The following is a 23,737-nucleotide window of genomic DNA, read 5'->3' as shown; positions in this document are numbered from 1 at the left end:
ATGTATATATCCCTGTTTAATTAATGCCAACTTTAATCCTTGAAGAATTCATAAACTTCCCATCCTGATTATAAGCTAAAAGTTTTAAGACTGTGTATTATAAATTTGATTAGCAAGTCCTAAATTACATGACCAGAAAACTCTTCAGGTTAAGTTCAACAGAGCAAACAACAATTCCTTGCAGACACAATTAGGGAAACAAAATATAAACGAAAGTTAGTGAAGAATCAATAGTGATTTTAAAACGTCTAAGAACACATACCATTCCCTTTGCATTTTGCTGAGACCCACATAGATTTTAACTTCCTTCTTCGGAGGCAAACTCTTTTCAACATCAGCTTTAATTCGACGAAGGAGGAATGGACGCAAAACCTTCAAGATCAAAAAGAAACAGAAATTATCAAAAACTAATGATGTAATGTATGGTATTAACGTAACATAATAAAATTTTTAAAAAAGCAAAAACTAACGATGTAATGTATGCTGATTAACATAATAAAATTTAAAAAAGCAAAAAAAAAGAAACATGATCGTATCTATTATTTCAGGATCTCAAAATTGTTTATTAAATACATGGAAATTTATCTGTTTGAGAATTTCTCCCTTCCAAATATTATTACTGAGTTCCTGAAGGGTAATATAAGATCATTACTTATTCAATACATATAATGAATATAAACTTGCTATATTATCATAAGACACTAAAAACCGTAAGTTTTTGGTTTTTTTTTTTTTAAGATTTTATTTATTTTTTTGACAGAGAGAGACACAGCGAGAGAGGGAACACAGCAGGGGGAGTTGGAGAGGGAGAGAGAGAAGCAGGCTTCCCGCTGAGCAGGGAGCCCGATGCAGGGCTCCATCCCAGGACCCTGGGATCATGACCTGAGCCGAAGGCAGACGCTGAACGACTGAGCCACCCAGGCGCCCCCAAAACAGTAAGTTTTGATGCTTTCAACATTCACTGTCTTTCAGGTTTAAAACTAGTTATCATGTTCTCTTATCTATGGATTCAGTTACCTGCATCAACCACAGTCCGGAAGCAGATGATCCTCCTCCTAATGTATCATAAAGTCAACAGTAGACTAACACTACATCACAATGCCTACATCACTCACCTCACTTCATTTCATCATGTACACATTTTATCATCTCACACATCATCACAAGAAGGGGGAGTACAGTACAATAAGGTATTTTTGAGAGACCATATTTATATAACTTATAAAATATTATAATCATTCTATTTTATAATTATTGCTGTTAATCTCTCACCTCGCCTAATTTATAAATTAAACTATCATAGATATATATGTATAAGAAAAAACAGTGCATACACAGTTCAGTATTATCCGTGGTTTCAGGCACCCACTGGGAATCTTGAAATGTATCACCTGCAGACAACGGGCCAGGGGGCTGGGGGGTATTACTCTATTTTTATGTAGATTGTCCAACAGTACTTAAAGCTATGTCCACATTAAAATGTTTTTATGGTTAGTTTTTAAATTTACTACCCTTTTGGTGGGTGGGGGGGATGGATGAAATAGGAGATGGGGATTAAGCAGTACACTTGTGATGAGCACAGGGTGATGTATTGAATTGTTGAATCACTGCATTGTACACCTGAAACTGATAGAACACTGTATGGTAACTATATTGAAATTAAAATAAAAACTTAATAAAAATTTTACTACCCTTTTCTTATGGAAGTAGAGCATAAAGAGTATACAAATCATGACTATACAGTTCAATAAATTTCAATCAAGTAAACATACCCATGTAATCAACTATCACCTAGATAAAAATAGAATACTGCAGAAACCCTTCTTGCAACCTTCCCAGTCACTATCCCCCCCCTTAAATTTTAACATCATAGTTTTGCCTGTTATTTTTAACTTTACGTACATAGAATTACACAATATATACCTTTTATCTCGTTTCTTTTATTCAACGTTTGTAAAACCTATCCATGTTGTATGTAGTTCATTCTCATAAAATTTTAGAGTATCTACAAAACTGAAGATTCTTTATTTGTATCTTCCTATGTTCTATTTACACTAGCTTATAAAAATATGATCACAAAGAAATTAAAAAATGGTGAGAAAAATAATCAGCAACACTTCTCTAACGTCATCATGTAAGGAAACTAGTATAGATAATCTTAGCTGACAGCCAGCATCCACTGCCAGATATGTTACTAATGACCTTGAGCCCCACTGGCCCTCTTCAGAATTGTCCAGGTAAACGCAGCTGTTTAAATCCAGGTAAAACCAGCAAAGAAAACACTCAGCCAACCCATAAATTCTAGGATTACTAAAATAGATACTATTAAGGGTTTTTTTGGTAGGAGAGGGGAGTATTCTGCAATAACAGATAACTGATTCATTAAGTAAAAATGATCTCATTCCTAAGTATACCTATGCTGATTCTGAATATCCTCTTTCATCATGAGACCATAGGAGCTAAGGTAGGAATTTCAAGACAGAGTACAGAAAGGTAGCTACCAGACCTCTTCTTCCCGATTTGATAAGCATTTTCACACTACTGTCTAAACAAAATAAACAGCAATGCCAAAAGTGGCTGATTCTGTTATGGAGATTGTTCTAGTTTGCTTTACATACATGTACCTATTAAAGCAAAGTCTGCATATACACTCCATACTCTAAATCTAAATTGAATGCTTATGTGCTTAAATGCCATCTAATTTGAAACAAAGATGTCTAAGATATTATCACCTTCAAAAATTTAACATAATAAAATTTCAGTACGAGAATTTTAAAGTACGTTATCATTAATTTATATAGAAACAAGTATTTAGGGCGCCTGGGTGGCTCAGTTGGTTAAGCAACTGCCTTCGGCTCAGGTCATGATCCTGGAGTCCCTGGATCGAGTCCTGCATCGGGCTCCCTGCTCGGCAGGGAGTCTGCTTCTCCCTCTGACCCTCCCCCCTCTCATGTGCTCTCTCCCATTCTCTCTCTCTCAAATAAATAAATAAAATCTTAAAAAAAAAAAAAAAAAAAAAAGAAACAAGTATTTAAACATTCACAGACTTAATTTTTCCCCTATTCAAATACACACTATAAACCAGGCATTATGCTACAGATACAAATGTAAGACATGTTTCCTGCCTTTGTGTTTACAATGCAGCAGGAAAAAATCTGTAAATTAAACATTTCAACATTCAGTGCAAAGTCCTATCTTAGAATGCCTTGATTTTTAAAGATGGGATACAAAGAAGCTTCTAGGCTGGCTTCATCCGGATGTTCAGTGGAAAAGGTGACATTAGCACTGAGTGCTGGACTATGTATCAGCGAAGAGCAGGAAAGGGGATACCAGATGTGGCAGAAAGGATCAGCAAAGACAAAGAGACTGAAATTAGTACAATGTTTACAGAAAATTGATAATGGGGTCAGAAATTCTAACAAATTAAAGTGATATAAGAAGTAAAACAGAAGTTAGAGAATGTCAGAAAAGTTAAATCATGGGGTTTAGGGAAAAGACTGACCCACCCGCTCCCCGGCCAGTGGACACTTGCAATGCCCAGCAACATGTTTGGTTGTCACAAATGGGGACATATTACTGGCATGTAGAGGGTAGAGGTGTCAAGAATGCTGTTAAACTGGAAAACCACCTTCCCTGTGCCCCTCAGAATTATCTAGACCAAAATGTCAATACAAGTCGAGAACCGTTGCGTTAGGTCATGAAAAGCCTTATATGCTATGCTTACAAGGTCTGGTTTTATTCTGCTAGTCAGGCTATTATATTCTGGGTTCTGTTTGAGAAATTTATCTACCAACCACCTTTCACTTGTGAATCTTCTTAAAAAGTAAAAAAGCTATATATCACAGCAAAAACTTACCAACTCTGCTCACAATGCACTATTAGCAGTTGCTTATACAAGTTGCAGAATTTAAGAACAGAAGATGGACCCCTTTAGGGGCGCCTGGGTGGCTCAGTTGTTAAGCGTCTGCCTTCGGCTCAGGTCATGATCCCAGGGTCCTGGGATCGAGCCCCACATCGGGCTCCCTGCTCGGCAGGAAGCCTGCTTCTCCCTCTCCCACTCCCCCCTCTTGTGTTCCTGCTCTCGCTCTCTATCAAATAAATAAAATCTTTAAAAAAAAAAACAAAAGATGGACCCCTTTAGCCTTTGAGAATCAAATCTCTTAGATTTGGATTACTTTTTCCACTCATTAAGTTAGGATTTCATCTTAGGTTCTAACACTAAATGCACACTTCACACCCCCCCAGTCCCCAGTATAAGATTAAACAGTTAAGTGACAGGATTCAAACAGATATAATTCTAGTCAACATGTTTTTCTGTTAACAGAAAAATAATCCACTAATTTAAACCTCTTTCATTTTTCCCATTAGAAATATGCTTTAACCTTATTCCAAAACACTTACCATATGAAGCCTCTCAACTAGCTTTTGATCCCCAAGGCAATTGTTTGTATCAAACCATGAATCAAAGTCCTAGTTAAAAAACAAAAAATAAGTATCAGAAATATTAACCACAGGCATTAACCATAAATATCCTTTTTATGCTAGATGTAACAATGAATTCTAGAATTAGTTTAGTGTTTGAGCTGTGAACTGCAAAAATCATTTGGTTCAATCCCATATTTTTCATGTGTCATTAACAATTCATTTTAGATCTACCTTGAAAAATCAGATTAAAAACATCAAGATGACAAGTTTCACAATGAAAAAGAATAGTTGGGAAGGAAGTTCTATAGAATTAGAGAATTAATATTCTTGAAAAATATTTTTCTTTAGAAAGGGTGAAAAATTAAAATGACTTTGGTTTGTTCTCCAAGGTTACTCAGATTACTCAAACACAAAGTTTCCAGAGCAGTGTCAATTTTAATTAAACTTACTAAATTACCAACATTTCATTAGTATTTGGGTGGGATCTGAACAAGGATAACTTCCATATTCTTACCTCTTTGGCACATCTAGTATGTATTTGTGCTTTGTTAGTAAACATAATCATAGGATTAATTATGTTAACTACAACAAAGCTTTCATAGATTACTAAACAAATTAAAGTGTCAATGCAGTAAGAAAAAGAAATCTCTAAAACAAAAATGTCAAAATACAACAAAAGCAGAACTGAACTATTTCCCTGAGATTGATTAAATGTCTTCCAAGAACACAAATTTCTCTATTCTTTTACAGTGATCCTTAACAACCCAAAATTAACCCTTTTGGAACTTACTGAGCTCTTCAAAAAGCCACACACAAGCACAGGCTCTTTCTCTCTCTCTCCACCCATGGAAACAAAGTTCAAAAATGAACTCTGGTTCAGCAAAAAAATGGTAATTACCAACAGCAGACTCTTAATATACATATTACGTTTTTAGGTACAACCACCGTTTGAATAACTACTTAACCATTTTTATCAGTGCAAATAATCTATTAAAAGGTAAAGATTAGGTTCTATGTTTGTTAGACCATAAAAAAAGATGGCTAGACAGATTTTACCAAATTTGAAGACCATCCTGGGGAAACACAGGCTATGTGAAGTTCACAAATTCATTTGGGAAATAACCTGAGTCCACGTACAGCCACTGAAATTCAGGCCAACGTGACTACCTATTTGGTATGTGAATCCATGACATTACAGAGAGAGAAAACAACTGATTTATAAAATGATACTGAAATCAAAAGGCATAAAAGTAAACTCTCGGGATGCATAAAAAACTTGGTAGGTTACATTAGACTACGTAAAAGTAAAAAATTAACAATTATCTTAAGCAGTGGCTGAAAGGCCAATTTTATTGCAAAAATGTATAGCATTAAACGAAAACATTAATATTCCATCCAGAAAATAATTAAGACATACTTACGTCTGCTGAATTAAAGACATCTGGCAACAAAAAATTAAGAAGTGACCAGAGCTCATGCAAGTTGTTTTGAAGAGGTGTTCCAGTCAGCAATAGTCGATTTGTGGTCTTGAATTCCCTCACTATTTCTGACAACTAAAAGAACCAAAGTCATCATTAGAATATTCTACATACTGATCAAATTCTAAATACAGGCACAATGATTTTCACTTCCAAATACCAAATTACCTTGGATTTTTCATTTTTGATCCTGTGAGCTTCATCTATAACTAAGTACCTCCAATTAAATTTTTTGAAAACAGACTTCTCTTTTATAAGCATTTCATAAGATGTTACACATACATCCCATTCTCCTGGTAATAAAACATCTCTGACAAAAGCAGCCTGTGTAGGTAGCAAGAGAAAAAAATTATATCATGCAGAAATGAACTACACATTAAATGTACTGATGACAAGTAATCTAATACATGAAAGAGGGTGAAAAATATTAAAAAGGGATAGTATGTAAGCATCTAGAACCAGCTCAAACTAACTTCATTAATCATTTCTAAGTGTCAAAGCCTTTTAATAAAAAATAACTGACAAAATTATCAGTGCAAAATTCAAAAAACTAACTCTTAAATGTCTTCTCTTCATTCCCACCAGCTGCTGAAATTCTCAGGAAATGGGTTTAGAAAGAGGAGAAGGTGGTTTCTGCCACAGAGTGAAGACTCAAGGACAGTTTGCAGTAAGCATTTGCATTCCTTTCTAATAAAACTTTGTTATTATTACTCTCATTTTACAAGTAAAGAAACTAAAGCAAAAAGTGGTTTAAACTGGGCTCCAAAACATAAAAAGCAACTTGGTAACTTAAAATAGACAAAATGATCTATAAAAGGAAAAATGATAGCTGAATGAAGAGAAAACAAAATTAAGTACATTATTCTTCGATATACTACACTTTAAAATCTGAACTTTATTATCTTCAATAGTATCATTATTTCCTTCCAAAAAACGTCAAGTGACCAACATTTTAACTTATTTCAATAAATACCATACCAACTCACCAAAATACTGTAATTGACCCAGTCCATCTTTAAAAATTACGATGACTATTAATTAGCATTATGTACATCGATCTAAAAAAATCTGGCTCCTCAAATTTCCAACCAATTCACACACTCAAAACTTCTTTTAAGAAAAACAAAAATGTTGCTTCTAGAATGAGAACACGGCCTTTGATTTTATACAACCAATTCCAAAGTAAAAGAAACTATACTTGTTTCTTATATAAACTTACACTAGCATCCTACAGTCTACAACTCCTTTCTCCAGTAGGATTCTTCACCACCAAGACAATATTACATTTATAAATTACTAATATTTGTGAAGACCAAGTTTATTACTACTGGACTCCTCCTCTTTTATCCCTCCTCTATAGTTATCCCCCCCAAACCTAAATTCAAATTCTTTTAATAATGAAACACAAAAAGCTTACTCTTTGTTCTTTATCTCCTATCAAACAAACAGATCTAAGTGTTGGTACCCATCTCTTGAATTCACTCATCCAGTTGTGTAACGTAGACTTAGGAACCAAAACCATATGAGGACCAGGAATGTTTCTATAGTGTTTCATGTACCCAAGAAGAGAAATTGTTTGAAGAGTCTTTCCCAGGCCCTGAAAGAATAACCACAAAGCAATGATAATCAAAACAAAACAGACACCCATATTTATACTTCCTGACACATAAAAACATTTAAAAGAAAACCTATGTGTTTATGATAGCTAACAAATGGCAAGAACTTGGTATGTTTCAAGTTTAGCTGTTTTTTAATCTTCACAAGTCTATAAAGAGGTTCTACTAACCATATCCATAAGGCCCAGAAGTTTAAGTGACTTTCCCAAAGTCATGCACAGCAGGGCTACAATTAAGACCCATTTCTTTTGATTCCATACTTTCTTCAAGCAATTACGCTTTTAGCACTATAGCTCTATGGAAATTTGAAACATTCACTACATACCTATTAAGTAGTAAACAAGAGATAAATGTTTTGAGATAGAACTGTACAAGCTGCCACTCTTGAGAAAATAATCACCAATGAAAAATCAATTAACCCCATTTGTGTTTTATAAAAGTGAAGGTAAATGGCCAAAACAGTGTATTACAAGAGTCTACCAAAAGTACGCTTCTCAAAATGTATTACTTTTAAATTTATTATACTTTCATAAATAATAATTCCTCACAACTGAACTATAGACTCTGCTTATGCAACTTAACCAAGTTTGACAGAGGATTAGTTTGTTAACAGTTCTGGATTGTAATCAACAAAAATTATGTTACACTATCTTAACTTTATTATAAATTTCATTATACAAAATACTTTAAATTACAAAATATGGCCTTCTAAAAAACTACCAAATACATACCATTTCATCTGCAAGGATACCATTGATGCCATTCTCATACAAAGAAATGAGCCAATTTAATCCTCGCACCTGATAATCTCTCAGTTTACCCCACTTTACATCTAAGAATAAAAAAAAAACACAATGCACATTTTAAATACAGAAAGGCCGTCTCCTTCTTCATTTGATTAAACTTAAGAGTCTTAACCTGGACCTACATAGGTTTACTCTGACTTTTCTGTTTTCAATTTCTAAGTCATTAGAAGTAGGTGCTGTGATCTGAAGCAGAGAAGGAGTGAATGGATAGGGACAATAACCAAGTGAAACAAAACAAAACAAAACCGTGATTGTAAAGCATCAGAGTGCCTACCCCAATCACTCAGTTCCTATGTTACCTATATACTGGTCCTAGAGACTCTCACCTCTTTATATCCTTTTTTAATGTTATCACAAGTTTCTTTTTAAGATTTTAATTTATTTACTTATTTGAGAGAGAGAATGAGAGCACAAGCAGGGCAGAGGGAGAGGGAGAAGCAGACTCCCCACTGAGCAGGGACCCCGATGCAGGGCTCCATCCCAGGACCCTGGGATCATGACCTGAGCCAAAAGCAAACGCTTAACAGACTGAGCCACCCAGGCACCCCACAAGTGTTTCTAAACCAAGTATTTCCACCTTCCATGATAACCCAAATAGACACTCTCTGGGGATTTAGTCTTCCTCCTAACAAAGGGGAAATAAGACAGGATAGAGATTGTTTTCCCTTTACCTTTTCTAAGTTACTTTTCAACAGGGTCCTGTTAAGAGAGACAGTATCTCTTTTGGGGTTTACTACACATTTCCCACCCCAGAATAATTACTAAGTATATCCATCACAATCACCAGATGTTTTTAACATGCACATGTGTACCCCATCACCTTTCAAAAAACACTGCTTTAAGACGAAAAACTAACCAATACTGGGAAAACTAGTTACAATGTAGGAATGTGAGAAAGAGATAATCCATATAATTCAAATTTCCTTCCCCCTTTGTACCATATTATCTGGCTCTAGTCTCTAACTTCATGAAGGAAAAGGAAACTGGGTACTCCATAGCCAAAAAACATCTGAAGACACATACTTTAAACAGATTACTGAATTTCTAACCAGATACCGTCTTGCCTGAAGTTCAACTTAAGAGTTAAAGTTACAGTTAATTAAATAACAAGTCCAAATATGTCCTATGTTGACCTTTCTAAATTTTTGTTGCTGTTCACAACCACTACGATCATACAAACCAATTATCAAGAAAGAGGAAGATCAGAAAAAATACTAGGCTGCAGTAAAGATAAATGTGCCACCAGACTATCAAGATTATATAGAAGTAAAACTTAAAAACCTGGTTAACCAGGTTTTCTTTTGGAAAACCATTAATAACAAATGTTTCAGAAAAAATTTTAAAACAAACTAATACAAAATCCCGACATCAGTTAACAAAAGTCTTCATGAAGTGCTTTTTTTTATATATTAAATTTTCTTATCTGGGGCAAATATAAGGGAAAACCATTCCTAGTTTTACATATACATTCAGGCAACAATAAACACAATGGCATTTTATGCCCCTTTGAAATACAGCACCACTATCATACTAATTGATATTAATACATTAATACCATTTCCATCAAAAAAGAAATCTGATTTCACAATCAATTTCAAAAGATTACTAAAAATTCCCTTTATAAATTACAGCCAAGACAAATCCAAAACTTTAACCAAAGGATGTCTCAAAAGGGGACTTTTTTTTAAAAAATCAAATAGTTATAATGTATATAACATACATGATGGAGAATCTTCAAATCGAGTGCAAACATTGGTTGCTTTAGAGCTTTCTGTTAATAGTTCTTCATCTTCCTCTTGCTCTGTTCTACGATGTCGGTAGCTGTCAAGTTCAAGATAAAATCAATTGATTAGCGCTTTAAGCTTTAACTACCAACAGCTACTATTTGAACATAACAGTCAAGTGGCTGACCAAGATTCCACAATAATTTTTAACAGGCATTTAAATTAAGGCTAGAAAAGTCGAACAGTACAAATTATTAGTAAACTTAAACCTGAAACGTTTTACATGACTTTCTAAGATATACATACAATTGTTAAAACAGAGTAACATCTGAGGTAATGGAATAATCTCATTTCAAGGAACTACAGTCAGAAAAATCTCATAATCTCTAACTTAAAGTTATCTTTTTAAGTATTTTTGCCAGAAAATAGCTCCAGAAATCACATTTTTAAAACTACGACTTTTTTTTTTTTTGAGATAGCGAACACAGAGGGTAGGGGCAAAGGGAGAAGGAAAAAAAATTTAAGCAGATTCCACGCTGAGCTCAGAGTCCAATGCAGGGCTCAGTCTAAAAACCCTGAGCTCACGACCTGAGCTGAAACCCAAGAATCTGAGGTGAAACCCAAGAATGGGACACTCAACCCACTGCACCACCTAGGCAACCCTTAAGAACTACAACTTTCAAAAGGATGAGATTGTGCCACTGGAGACAACCCGGGTGGACCTAGAGGGTATTATGCTAAGTGAAATAAGACTGCGCACAACAAATATAAGACTTCATTCATATATGAAATCTAAAAAAAAAAAAAAAGGCAAAATCAGAACTATAAACACAGAGAACTGATGGCTACCAGAGGGGAGAAGGGTGGGGCACTGGGCAAATGGGTGAATAATGGGAGAGGGAGATATAAGCCTCTAGTTATGGAATAAGTAAGTCACAGCAATAAAAAGCAGAGCATAGGAATACAATCAATAATGCTGTAACAGCAATGTAATAGAACAGATGGTAGCTATACCTGCGATGAACAAAGCATAACGTATAAACTTGTAAAATCACATTAAGCTGTACATCTAAAACTAATGTAACATTGTACGTCAACTATACTCAAAAATTAAAAAAAAAACAAAAAAACTTTCACTGTGGAAAGCATATAGTATAATGTATAGAGCTGGGGAATCACTGTTGTACACCTGAAACTAATGTAACATTCTGTGTCAACCATGCTTCTATTAAGAATATGTTTTAAAATAAGCAAAAACTACAACTTTCACCAAAAGCTGTAGAATATGCAGAATAAAGACTTAGTGCTTAAGCAATGACTCTTAGCCAGAGATTCATCAGAATTACTCAAAGCTTTTTAGAAATGCTTAGATTCTACATCCCAAGAGAGCTGGGATACATCCCCTTAAAACCTCATTTTCTGCAGGTTTAATACTGCCGAATTTCTTAATCTCTAAAGGGCTCAGGTTAGTAAAAAGTACTTACTCTCCAATTCTGAAGCTTCCAATTTTGTACCTTCATACTTTCAACAAATATTTTCATTTAAATTAGAAAACAGTAAATCTAATTTATAGCTTGATTTCTACCAAATCTACATGCTTGATGGAAGAGGATAATCAGTCTTCTCAAAGAAGCATTCCTCAGAAACTCAGACCAAAGCAGCAAATATATGCAAGAATATTCTTGCTTCTTTTATATGCTTCAAATTAGAATGTCTTAGTATGTTATTTCTCATACTTCTCTGCACCCTAACCACATGAAACTCAGTATAAAGATGTACCCTCAATTCTCATTTATTCTCCACAAACTAGGAAAGAACTTTTTTTTAAAATAAAATCTCACAGTCTATTATCAAGATGGTTGATTATTATGGTTATAAAACTGAAGATAAAGGCTGGAATGTGCTTATTACTTCAAAGTGAGGGTTCACTGAATATAACTGTAAATGATGGAAGGAAGAGAAAAACATATATGTCTTTATACTTAAGGATAGTACCATCACCCTAATTACTTTGCATAAGCTAACTTTCCACTTAAGATGGCTTGAAGGATAGAGGAAAAAATCTGTTAACCAAGACTCCTTTTCCCCAATAACACCAGTAAGACCAAGCTGAGCAATTTATTATATATTTACTACAGAGTATCTTTATCTTATATCATCTTAATAGAAGTGCTTCTTTTCATGAAATCCTACTAACTACCTATATCATAAAAATATCCATTACAGTGCTTGGCATTTCCAGAGCAGAAGACCTGATGCCATTTAAATAGCTGCAAGGGGTGCCTGGGTGGCTTAGCCGACTCTTGATTTTGGCTCAGGTCATGATCTCGGGGTCCTGAGATCGAGCCCCACATCCGGCTCTGCACTGGTTATGGAGCCTGCTTGAGATTCTCTCTCTCCTTCCCTCTGCCCCTCCCCTGCTTCCACTCTCTCTCAAAAAAATTTGAAAATTTTTTAAATAAAAGATAAAAATAGGGGTGCCTGGGTGGCTCAGTCGTTAAGCGTCTGCCCTCGACTCAGGTCATGATCCCAGGGTCCTGGGATCGAGCCCCGCATCGGGCTCCCTGCTCAGCGGGAAGCCTGCTTCTCCCTCTCCCACTCCCCGTGCTTGTGTTCCTCTCTCGCTGTGTCTGTCAAATAAATAAATAAAATCTTTAAAAAATAATAAAAATAAATAAAAATAATTAAATAGCTGCAAACTTCTCAAGTCTGAACAATTTAAATACATCTGAAGTGCAAGTGTCTCTCTTAGGAAGTTTCCTAAATATTAAAACAAAAGCACTCTGGTTACACACAATGGATAAGGTGTAAGATATATTAGATAAATGGAATACCCCATATAAGATTAAGGTATTATGGGACGCCTGAGTGGCTCAGTAGGTTAAGCGTCTGCCTTCGGCTCAGGTCATGATCTCAGGGTCCTGGGATCAAGTCCACATGGGGCTCCCTGCTCAGCGGGGAGTCTGCTTCTCTCTCTGCCTGCCACTCCCCCTGCTTGTGCTCTCTCTCCGACAAATAAATAAAATCTTAAAAAAAAAAAAAAAGATTAAGGTATGCCTATACTTTCTGATGAAAATCCCTTCAAGGTACAGCTCATGCTTCCGTGTTTCTGTAAACTGTATAGTAAATTTAACATTGTTGAGAGCAGTTTGTAATTTCCTCTTTTAGATAACCTAATGGATTTAATTACTGATTATTTTTCATTTTTCACTTTGGGAATTACATGGTCATTCCAGGGAACTGAGATTACCCTAAAGCTATTAATATCAAATCTATTAGTTATAACCAATTAAACATCTTAATTACTCAAGCAGCACAAAAATTCCAAGAAAGTATTTATAAACTGAATATATGAGTTGTTTTATACGTTTTAAACAACCACCTAAGGGCAGCATACAACTTGACACTTCAATTTGTAGGACAAGTAAGTAATAAAAATTTTAAACAAACTCCTATGGCATAAATCATCACAACATTCCATTTACAAGCATAGACTTCAGATAAAAGCAATCCCCCGATGCATGTATGTGGTTTATGCCTACAGCATACCACAAATCAGACCTAAATTCAAGCCTGGATTATTCAAATTACTTCTGTGGGATGTTAAGTAGGCTGCTTAACCTCTGCATTTGTTTCCTCTCCAAGGAATGGATAACATCTCAATTCCATAAACAGGGTAATGCCATAAAAGTTAAGGCATTACACGTTATTCTTATTTATACATGTATGGCTACTTTCTGTCAAGCCAACTGGCGCCAAATAAATAACAGCCCTAAAACAATTTTTTTAATGAAGTGACTTTATGCTTCTAATGAAGATTATCAAAAATAAATGTTTCAACTATGAAATATAAACTATTACTCACTCGCCAACTGATAGCAAGTTTTGTTTCTCATCCTTTTTTATTCGTGGTCGCCCTGGTTTCATCTTCAAAGGTGAGGTTGGAGTCTTCTGAGCAGCAGGCTGGATGAAATGTGCGAACAGCTCTGTCTGCTTTAATAAATATTCAAATCTATTTGCTCGGTCAGTTTGCTGCAAATAAATTTTAAGACACATTTTATCAACATGCCTCTAAACAGTGAACTCAGCAATAAAAAGGAACAAATTACTGAGACACGCAACATAGATGAGTTTCAAAAGCATTATACAAAAAAAAAAAAGGGCAAAGCATCAATACTAAGTGAAAGAAGCCAAACACAGAAAGACTACATACTATGATTCCACTTACATGAAATTATAGCTAGTCATAGAAAGCAGATCTGAAGTGTCAAGGGAATAAAGACAAGAGCAAACTTTTCAGGGCATGATAGAACTGTTCTACATCATGAATGTAAGGTGGCTGACTGCATGAATCTGCCAAAACTCATTGATTTAAACTTAAAACTGTCATGTGTCAATTATACATCAATACAGTGGACCATAAAATGTCAAAAAATTAAGACATTATTCAGTACAAGTGAATTTATTCAGGAAAGGGGAAAATGCAATGGTCATTCAACAGTTCAGTTGTGCCAAATTTTAAAAAGGTATCAGGTTAAAAAACACTTATATTAAGGGGCACGTGGATGGCTCAGTTGGTAGAGCACATGACTCTCAATCTCAGAGTCGTGGAGTTCCAGCACAGGGCTTACTTAAAAAAAAAGGTGGGGGAGGGCGCCTGGGTGGCTCAGTCGGTTAAGCGTCTGCCTTCAGCTCAGGTCATGATCTCAGGGTCCTGGGATTGAGCCCCACATCGGGCTCCCTGCTCAGCAGGGAGTCTGCTTCTACCCCTCCCTCCCCCTCGTGCTTTCTCCCTCAAATAAATAATAAAATCTTTTAAAAAAAATCTATTAAGTTCATGAAATATTCATTAACCCAATGCAGTTAATACTATTTCTTCCTTTCATGTCTAACCTCTGCCACTTTGAAATGTTCCCTATTATCACACTAAGAGAATGGACGAATATGAACCAAAACAACTTAAGATCCTTGAAATCAACATGATTCTCCATGATAAATTTCCTGTAGAAGACAAGCTTGTTTTTTGTTTTTGAAGATTACGAACTATTTTAAAGTACTGAACTAAAAGATACTTATGTGAATTTTGCAGTATTTCATTTCTTAATGCATATAATAAAAAAGCCAAGAAGATGCAACTAGAAGATGTTGGGACTGAAAAAGTCTATTCAATTATTGTAATTATATTTGGAATCAAAATAAATAGGCTCTAGAAATTAATTCAGATAGGTCAGAGCTGGACATTTTAAGGTAAAACCTATTCTGCAGTATTCAAAAATCACTAAGTATTCTTCACTTCTTTCAAAAGTTTTCAATAAACATTATCTTCTTAAATAACTGTTCAACTCAACAACTACTTTTGTGTATCTACCAGAAAAGGCACTTTTGTTTCCATTATAGTCCAATATCAAAAATAAACCTAAGGGATTATTTGAGATTGTCAGAAGGTGATAAATGCTCAGAAAATAAAGCAGGGTAAAAGGAACTGGGAATGGCACTAAAATTTTAACAGGGATGGCCAGGAAAATCCTAAGACATGATGTTTCAACAGAGAAGGGGGGTCCCCCACCCCCATTCTTAGATCTTATCACACATCTCTAATTTTCAAAAACCTTTAATGGCTCTAGATGTTTTAAGATTTTTCAAAGTGTGCTTCATGACCCATCAGAACAAAAATATCCAAGACCTTCTACACAATCAAGTTTTGAACTACTGCCTTAAGGAATTAAGTATAAATTTCACCACAGTTCTACACAAGAGTCAATGACTTCAAAATTCTCACCATTCATTCATCCAAGTGGTAGTGGGATTATAAACTAGTTGCAAAGAACCAAGGAGTTCAGAACAACATTTACAAAATAACCTTTCAGTAGAACTGTGGCAAGGGTTGAAGGAAAAACAGGCAAAGACTTTGGTTGAGAATAAGAATATTAAAATAAAAATGATTTGAGATCTTGAAGAGAAGGGAGAAAACTAACAGATCCTTAAAAAGTAGAAACAATAGAATAAGACTAGGAACCTGAAGGATGTAAATTATAAAATCAAATGAAAGATTAAAATCAATAGCTTAAAACCAGTTTCTTTCTCTGAGACAGAAGGAAATGACACAGGGCAGGTACAGGCCATACATATTTGGAAACAGAGGAAATAAATTGAAGAAAGGCCTGTAATTATTTGTGGAAGAAGCCTGAAAATAAGGGTGGCAGAAATGGAATAGAAAGTTTATCCAGAGTTGGTTAAGTTTTTAAATAGCTAAATGGATTGTTGTTCAATAAATACTGAAAGCCTAAGAGAGTAAAAACCATAAATTTATTCTGGTACCAATCAGCACTATTATTTAGTTTTCTCAAGTAGTATTCAGCATCCTCGGTTCAAGAATGAAAAGTGGATACTAAGACTTACCTATGGTTAGAAACTAGCAGATGATGGGGAACTTGCTTAAAAGAAAAGTAATCAAGATCATGATTGGTGAAAAAGGAAATAACTAAGAAACTGAAAAACTTGGAAGAAATGTATGAAGAGATTTGGAAGAGGCCAGATCATTAAAAAGGAAACAAATATAGAAGCCAACAAAATAACCCATGCAATAGAAGAATACTGAATAGGGCAATGGGGAAAAAAGAGGAACTATTTTTGAGGTTAAACTTGCAAGACTACTAAATTATGAAGTACCGTCATGGACAGCTTGGGTATATATTAAGAGGAACTGTCATTGATTGAGATAACACTAAGTAGATATGTGAGGTAGAGAAAATAAATTCAATTTTGCATATTCCTAAGAAAGAAGTACCAAAGGGACTTAAATGTCCAACAAACAAATGAAAATAATACAATGCCTGGAAGCATCTGGGCTAGAGATAAATACTGAGAAGAATTCAGTTTAAAGAAAACCAATGATAGGGTTGCCTGGCTGGTTCAGCCAGTGGAGCATGTGACTCTTGATCTTGGGGTTGAATTTGAGCACTACCTTGGATGTATAGATTACTTAAAAATAAAATCTTAAAAAAAAAAGAAAGAAAAAGAAAAGCAATGATAAGGATCGAACTGTTTGAGAGGAAATGTTTAGGATGTGATGAAGGAGGACAAAGGAATAGTCAAGTAAATAGGATATCATCTAGGGAAAAAAAAGGTCTCTCAAGGCAAGTAAAAATTTTGAGTGGTTGACAGTATCAGACACAAGTGAGATGAAGAATGAAAGTAAAATTAAGCTATAAACTGGAAATTAAATTCACTAGTGCAGTGTTAACAACAGAACATAAATTGTGAAGGGTTTGAAGAAATGAATGGGAAAAGTAGAGCTGGCAAATTTATCTTTTTCTTTAGGCTTGACAGCAAAGAGAAGATATGGGACAATTAGAGATATACACATATATAAAATGTAATAGAAATCTTAGATGTCATTTAATGAAATCTTGCCATTTACAACATGGATGATCTAAAAAGTATAATGCTAAGTGAAATAATTCAGTCACAGGGACGTCTGGGTGGCTCAGTCGTTAAGCGTCTGCCTTCAGCTCAGGTCATGATCCCAGGGTCCTGGGATCGAGCCCCACATCAGGTTCCCTGCTAGCCAGGAAGCCTGCTTCTCCCTCTCCCACCGCCCCCCCCCCCCCCCGGCTTGTGTTCCTGCTCTCACTGTCTGTCAAATAAATAAAATTTAAAAAAAAAAAAAAAAAAAAAAGAAAGAAATCACTCAGAGAAAGACAAATACCATATGACTTCACTCATATGTGAATTTAAGAAACAAAGCAAGAGAGGGGTGCCAGTGTGGCTCAGTCCTTAAACGTCTGCCTTCGGCTCAGGTCATGATCCCAGGGTCCTGGGATCGAGCCCCACATTGGGCTCCCTGCTCGGCGGGAAGCCAGCTTCTCCCTCTCCCACTCCCCCTGCTTGTGTTCCCTCTCTCACTCTCTCTGTCAAATAAAAAAATAAAATCTTAAGAAAAAAAAAAATTAAAAAAAGAAACAAAACAAGAGAAAAAAACAGACTCTTAAATATAGAGAACTAGTGGTTACCAGAGGGGGGGTGAAATAGGTGCTAAACACTAAGTAATGTACAGAATTAGTGAATAACTGTATTGTACACCTGAAGCTAATATAACACTGTATGTTAATTATACTGGAATTAAAATTAAAAATAAAAATAATGTCATTTATATTTTACATACTACTGTTTATCATGCACATTATGTATGCATATACATATACACATGTTCAAAAAATGCATATATTTTTAGGATTTTGAAGCTATGTAAGAAATTCAAAAATATTTACTTATCTTGAAGAGAAGATGAAAGGTTGAAGAGAAAGTAAGTTTCAAAAAATATTTGTTAAAATATATTACGTACCAGATACTGATCTAGTTGTTGAAGACAGATTAAGACACTGTTGTGTTATAGTGCATAGTGGTATTACTATTTAACATGTTATTTTAACTTTTTAAGATTTTAGTACAATTAAATGAGTTTAATCCACATAAAGCACTCAGAAAAAGGCCTAGTACATAGTAAGCACTTGCTATTAGCCATTATTATTACTGAATCTCAATTTAAGTTTAAAGTTCTTCGTAGGTTATGGTTAAGTCATGCTAAAAAAGTTTTCTGAGGTATGAAATGTGAGCTGGGTCCTCGAGGATTCAAGTATAACAACATCATGTGCTCTTTTTGTAGATCTCACCATATTATAAAAAAGCTGTGGGCGAGGAGCATATATTATTGTCTTCATACACAACAGAATGACAGATGCAGAATACACCTTGAATAACTACTATGCTCTTTTACTCTCCTCACTCCCTGACACTAAATCTTAAAATAAAGGGGAAGTAACAAATCCCATATATTTACATAATACTATTATGTGTGTTCATGTAATATTTCTATATTTGCTTTACATAGGCAAGTAACAAAATTATAGTACCCCATGTTACACATATTTCAACTGGATATCTGTACCTCAGTTATAAAAATTTAATGCAGAATTTTGGTCCATTCAATCACCTAATTAAAAGTTATTATAGACTCTATTCATATACTAGAGCATACCATTTTTTCTTCATAGGTAGGATCTGGTTCTTGAATTTCTTTTTGCTTTCCAGGAGATGCATCATCAAATACTTCCTGGTAGGAGGGAAAAATCATGGATTGTTCTTCAAAAACAGTTAACACACCATTATTAAACTAATTTCTGCTCAGAACACATTCTAAGTAATGCTTTCTACCCCAAACTTGCTAGATACTTAAATGGCTATAATCTAACCTGACAGGGTATCTTGATGAAATTAAATGCCATGATGGTAACAACCTATTTAACCCAAATATGTAAACTGCATGGCTACTGGCCAAGATTAAAACACAAGACTATTATCTACATCATGCTAGAATAACTTTCAACAAATCCATTTCTTTTTCTATTCAATAACTATTATGAAACCAAATTAAATAGTATATAATGTGAAGAAATCATGTTCCCTTTTAATCATAAAACTGCAGTATCTACTGTACTTCTATACAAACACACCTAGAAATTACCATCATTAGCCACCCTGATTTCCATCTTCTGGGAAAATACAAAAAATTTATCATGCATCCTAAATCGAATACTCCTTAACTACAAATTAGTAATAAACATCCTTTCTTGCAAATTTCTTCGACCTGACATTCAAAATGCCACAAACAGCAACAACTACTCTGCAAAGTTCTACTCATCCATCAAAAAAACAACTAAAGAACAATAGGTAAAAGTATAATTTTCATCAACAATGTACAAATCCGCGCTTGGCAGTATGTACTATAATAAAGTTACCTGTGATTAAAAAATTGGGGGACTGGAGCTGGTATAGTACCAGAATTAAGAGGTCAAATTACCTAAATTCTAATCTAACTTCACTGCTAAGATCTTTAGGCATCTGTGTTACCTCTAAAGATCATCGCAAATCTCTGCTGTCCTCGAATAAAAATGATAAAGCCACTTACTAGCCTACTTCACAAAATGGTACTAGGTATCATAAAAGGTCAAAATATACCATAATAAACAACAGTAGTCATTATTTCTTTCATAGTTTAAAAAAAAAAAAGGATTTGGACTCCAGGACTGAGATCATATGATTATTTGGTATACAGTGTGCCTATTTATCAGTCTACTCTGTTGACATATGTATACCTACCTATTAGCCTATTCAACAGTGAAAGACAAAAAGACAGGTTCCATCCACGTTGCCAAAAAAATCATAATAAACAAAAAACGAAATTACTCCCCTGACTTATCAGTACACCAAGCAAAAATGAAAATTTAACTGAATACATAGGAAAGCTAGCTAATATTTCTGGGAGGGTCCACCTTGTCAAACAATTTGTGAATGCAAGCTTTCATTTATTTTCTAATTTTGAAAAACACCCAACTTAAATTCTACTTTCAAACATGAAAAAGGCATTTAAGATTGCCAGACATATTACACATATATGCCCAAACCTAGTATTTATCAATGAACCTCAATGATTTCCCAATTCATTTAGGAAAAAGATAATGTACATTTACTTAAAAAAAATTTTTTTTTTTTTTACTTTAAAAAAATTTTTTAGGGGCGCCTCGGTGGCTCAGTCAGCTAAGCATCTGCCTTCGGCTCAGGTCTTGATCCCAGGGTCCTGGGATCCAGCCCCATGTTGGGCTCCCTGCTCAGCGGACAGCCTGCTTCTCCCTCTCCCTCTGCGTGCTGCTCCCCCTGCTTGTGCTCGCTCACTCTCTCTGTCAAATAAATAAATAAAATCTTCAAAAAAAATTTTTTTTAATCAACTATAACATGAAGAGAAAAACATCAAGACTAAAACTAGTCAGTGAAGAAAATGATAAAAGATTACTCATGTTCCTATACCGAAAAGGTAAAAATAATTAAGTCATTCTTCAAGAAATGAAATTGTCAAACATCCTTCTTAAAAAGCATATGACAGGGTAAGGTTTGTGGGAAATGGGTCAGTTTCAGAGCCAGACCTGGGTTCTATCACAGATTCTACTTATCAGAAGACTCAATTTCTTCATCTGGCAAATAAATATGGCCCAGACTTCATTGGGTACTCGTTATCACATCAATATCCACACTTAAACTTTAATTCCACTTAAATTTAAAAATCAGTTTAGGCTTTAAATTACTCTTTCTGATATTTAAATAACATCTCCAGTAAGACAATGGTTGCTATTCCAAAATTTGAATGACAGACCCTTTCGAGAAGCTGATGAAAACTATGGACAGCATTTTGCAGAGAATTGTCCATTTACACACAATTGCTTTCAGTGTCAAAGATTTTCAAACCCCCTTAAACCGTGGAGCATGAATCCAAGTTAAACAGCTCTGGTAATCCAAAGAACCATTTAAAACCTTAAGAAAAATAGGCAACACCAGATAAGAACCTGAAACAAAAATCAAATCACTTAAAAGTACAGAATATCAATGTCCTATTGCACTAAAACCTACCCTCACCAAAAAGTTCTCTTATAAACTACTAACATAATGTTAACTCACGCTAGATTAGACCTTTGGTGCCCAAGTAAAACTTTGGTGCGCCAAACCCTTCAATGTTAAACTGCTTATTTACTTATTGTGTTAATTCTGCATCAAGGATCCTTTTTTAGAGAAATATTACCTTCACTCCTTCTAAGGATGGAAAAATCCCAGAAATCCTTGGGCTGCGACTATAAAATATCTCAAAACAGATCGAAGGCCAAGAATAAAATTTGGAAGGAGCAATCACTTTGTTCCCAGACCTCTCAAAGTCCTGGAGCACACCCAAGAGACCCGCCTGGCAGCTCCCCAAACTTTCCACCCCCGCAGCACTGTCACCATCCCCGGGCCAACCCCAGCCCTTGAAGGCAGGCTCGGCAAGCGAACAGTACCAATTTAAAAAAAAAAAAAAAAAAAGAGGCCAAGGCCCAAAAAGAGGAATTGCGCTGGCCTGAAAGCCAACCGCCCCGGACTCACTAATTCATCCATTCACTCATTCATCCCCCTACCCAAATTAGATGGAAGTCCAAGACAGCTGCTGCTGCCCTGGTCGCGTACCTCCCTAAGGAACAGCGCCTGGGAGGAGCCTCCTCTCTCTTCACAGGAGCAGCTGCGCCCCGCTTATCCCCACTGCGCACTCGGCCATCCAGCTCTAGCCATTGTTTCTGCCCAGAACAGATACCGCCCCCGCAAGGACCGGGATGAAGAAAAGGAGGCCTGAGTCCTCGGATGCGCTGCTTTTAAATGCCTTCCCCACCCCACGCATCCCTCCCTCACTACCAAGTGGCATCTCCCTCTCCCTTCCCGCAAGTTTAGTGGAAACTAAAAGCTAGAACAGGAGATGGGTGAGGGAATTATGGGAATCTACCGGAAAAAAAAAAAAAAACCCACACACATAACCGGGTAGGTTCCTCTCGGCCTCAGTAATCAATAACATCTGTTTAATAATAGCGTTGGAGGATTTGGCAAGGCTCGCTAAAAAGACAAATAATGCAAATGTGAAGTGCCAGAAATCCATCGGAGTCGGCGTGGGTAGGTTAAGCACAAGGGCGCAAGTGTGAATCATGTTGGATCCTAAGGGTCTGAGGCCGAGTTTGGATGCAGGAGGGGTGGAGTATGGCTCTGCGTCTGATCACTAAAATCCGGCCGAGGAAACCAGATCCTCCTCCCCACTGCGCCCTCTTCCCCGCGCCACAAGCCACCCTCACCTCCATCTCGGAGTCCGCGGGGCCGGAGCTAGCCGCAGAGGGAGCCGCCTGGGCCGCGACGCCCTCCGGGCCGCCTTTGTTGCTGCTGTTGCTCACGCTGCCAGCGGCCGAGGCTGCGGGCTTGGAAGGCGCGCTCTCGGGAGGCGGGGGTGGCGGAGGCTCGGCCGCGGACGACATGATGTTCCGTCTGCGTCACCCGCTGCTGCCTGAGGCCCGGCTCGGCAGAGATGAGGAGGCCTAGGCCTGGGTGGTTACGTCGCCACGAGCTGACGGAGGAGCGAGATGACCACCCGAATGGCCCCTGCGCTGCGGCTCCGCTACGAGCCTGAGCCGGGCCCAGCAGCCTCCCCCTTTCCTCTGCCTCCTCTTCCGCGGGGCTCAGGATTCGACCGGCGCTTACCTCACGGCGGGAATCACGTCGACGGGAGTGGGCGGGGCCACCCGGGTCACCGAGGTCAGGGAAGGCGGGTTGATTTACGGGAGGGCGGAGGGTTGGAGTTAGGAGAAAGGAAAGCGAAAGAGAGACCGACGCCGGGAACAAGCTTCGCCGCCTCCTTTTCTTCCTCTGGGAGAAATCATCTATCTCGCCAGCATCCAGGACAACTACCTACGCCACCGACTTTCAACCCTCGCGAGATTAATAGTTGGCTAATTGACTGGGCTCTGAGTGCGCTTGCGCGTTCTCCTCGCCTCACCCTTGGCCACGCCCCTCGGGGCCCCCAGCGGGCTCTAGGACGAGGAGTGGGCGGGGCCTCGGGGGAGGGCCTGGAGACGTAGCTTTGTGCGTCCGCTCTCAGGCATGACGCGAACGCAGTTCCTAACGGCTGTCCTCGTCTGTCCTGTCTTCTGAGCCCGGAGGGGGTCAGTGGCACCACCTGAAAACTCGCCCAGGTTTTGCGCTGCCTACTGAAACATGGAGGCCTGTGCTGACCTTAACACTTTACCGCCTCCGCTTATAGGCGTGACGCCATAGTGTTGACGTTATGGTTATCC

At 36.8% G+C, this 23,737-nt stretch overlaps 1 protein-coding gene across 1 annotated transcript in view; it reads right to left on the bottom strand.

The window, feature by feature from the left end:
• Positions 1–23,368, bottom strand: part of SMARCA5 (SNF2 related chromatin remodeling ATPase 5) — a 41,344-nt gene extending 17,976 nt beyond the window's left edge. The window contains exons 1-11 of the mRNA XM_036106060.2: positions 23,145–23,368; positions 22,745–23,010; positions 19,087–19,161; positions 13,915–14,081; positions 10,046–10,146; positions 8,251–8,351; positions 7,321–7,500; positions 6,072–6,227; positions 5,847–5,978; positions 4,402–4,470; positions 263–372 (exon numbers count right to left, since the gene is read on the bottom strand). Of these exons, the coding sequence (XP_035961953.1) occupies positions 263–372; positions 4,402–4,470; positions 5,847–5,978; positions 6,072–6,227; positions 7,321–7,500; positions 8,251–8,351; positions 10,046–10,146; positions 13,915–14,081; positions 19,087–19,161; positions 22,745–22,921 (1,268 nt within the window). The 5' untranslated portion in view covers positions 22,922–23,010; positions 23,145–23,368. The remainder of the gene's footprint in view (positions 1–262; positions 373–4,401; positions 4,471–5,846; positions 5,979–6,071; positions 6,228–7,320; positions 7,501–8,250; positions 8,352–10,045; positions 10,147–13,914; positions 14,082–19,086; positions 19,162–22,744; positions 23,011–23,144) is intronic.
• Positions 23,369–23,737: the final 369 nt, after the last annotated feature.

Source organism: Halichoerus grypus, chromosome 3 (genome assembly GCF_964656455.1).
Source record: "Halichoerus grypus chromosome 3, mHalGry1.hap1.1, whole genome shotgun sequence".
Taxonomy (NCBI): domain Eukaryota; kingdom Metazoa; phylum Chordata; class Mammalia; order Carnivora; family Phocidae; genus Halichoerus; species Halichoerus grypus.
Note: the sequence above shows the minus strand (reverse complement) of the source record. Positions and strands in the feature narration are given on the sequence as shown.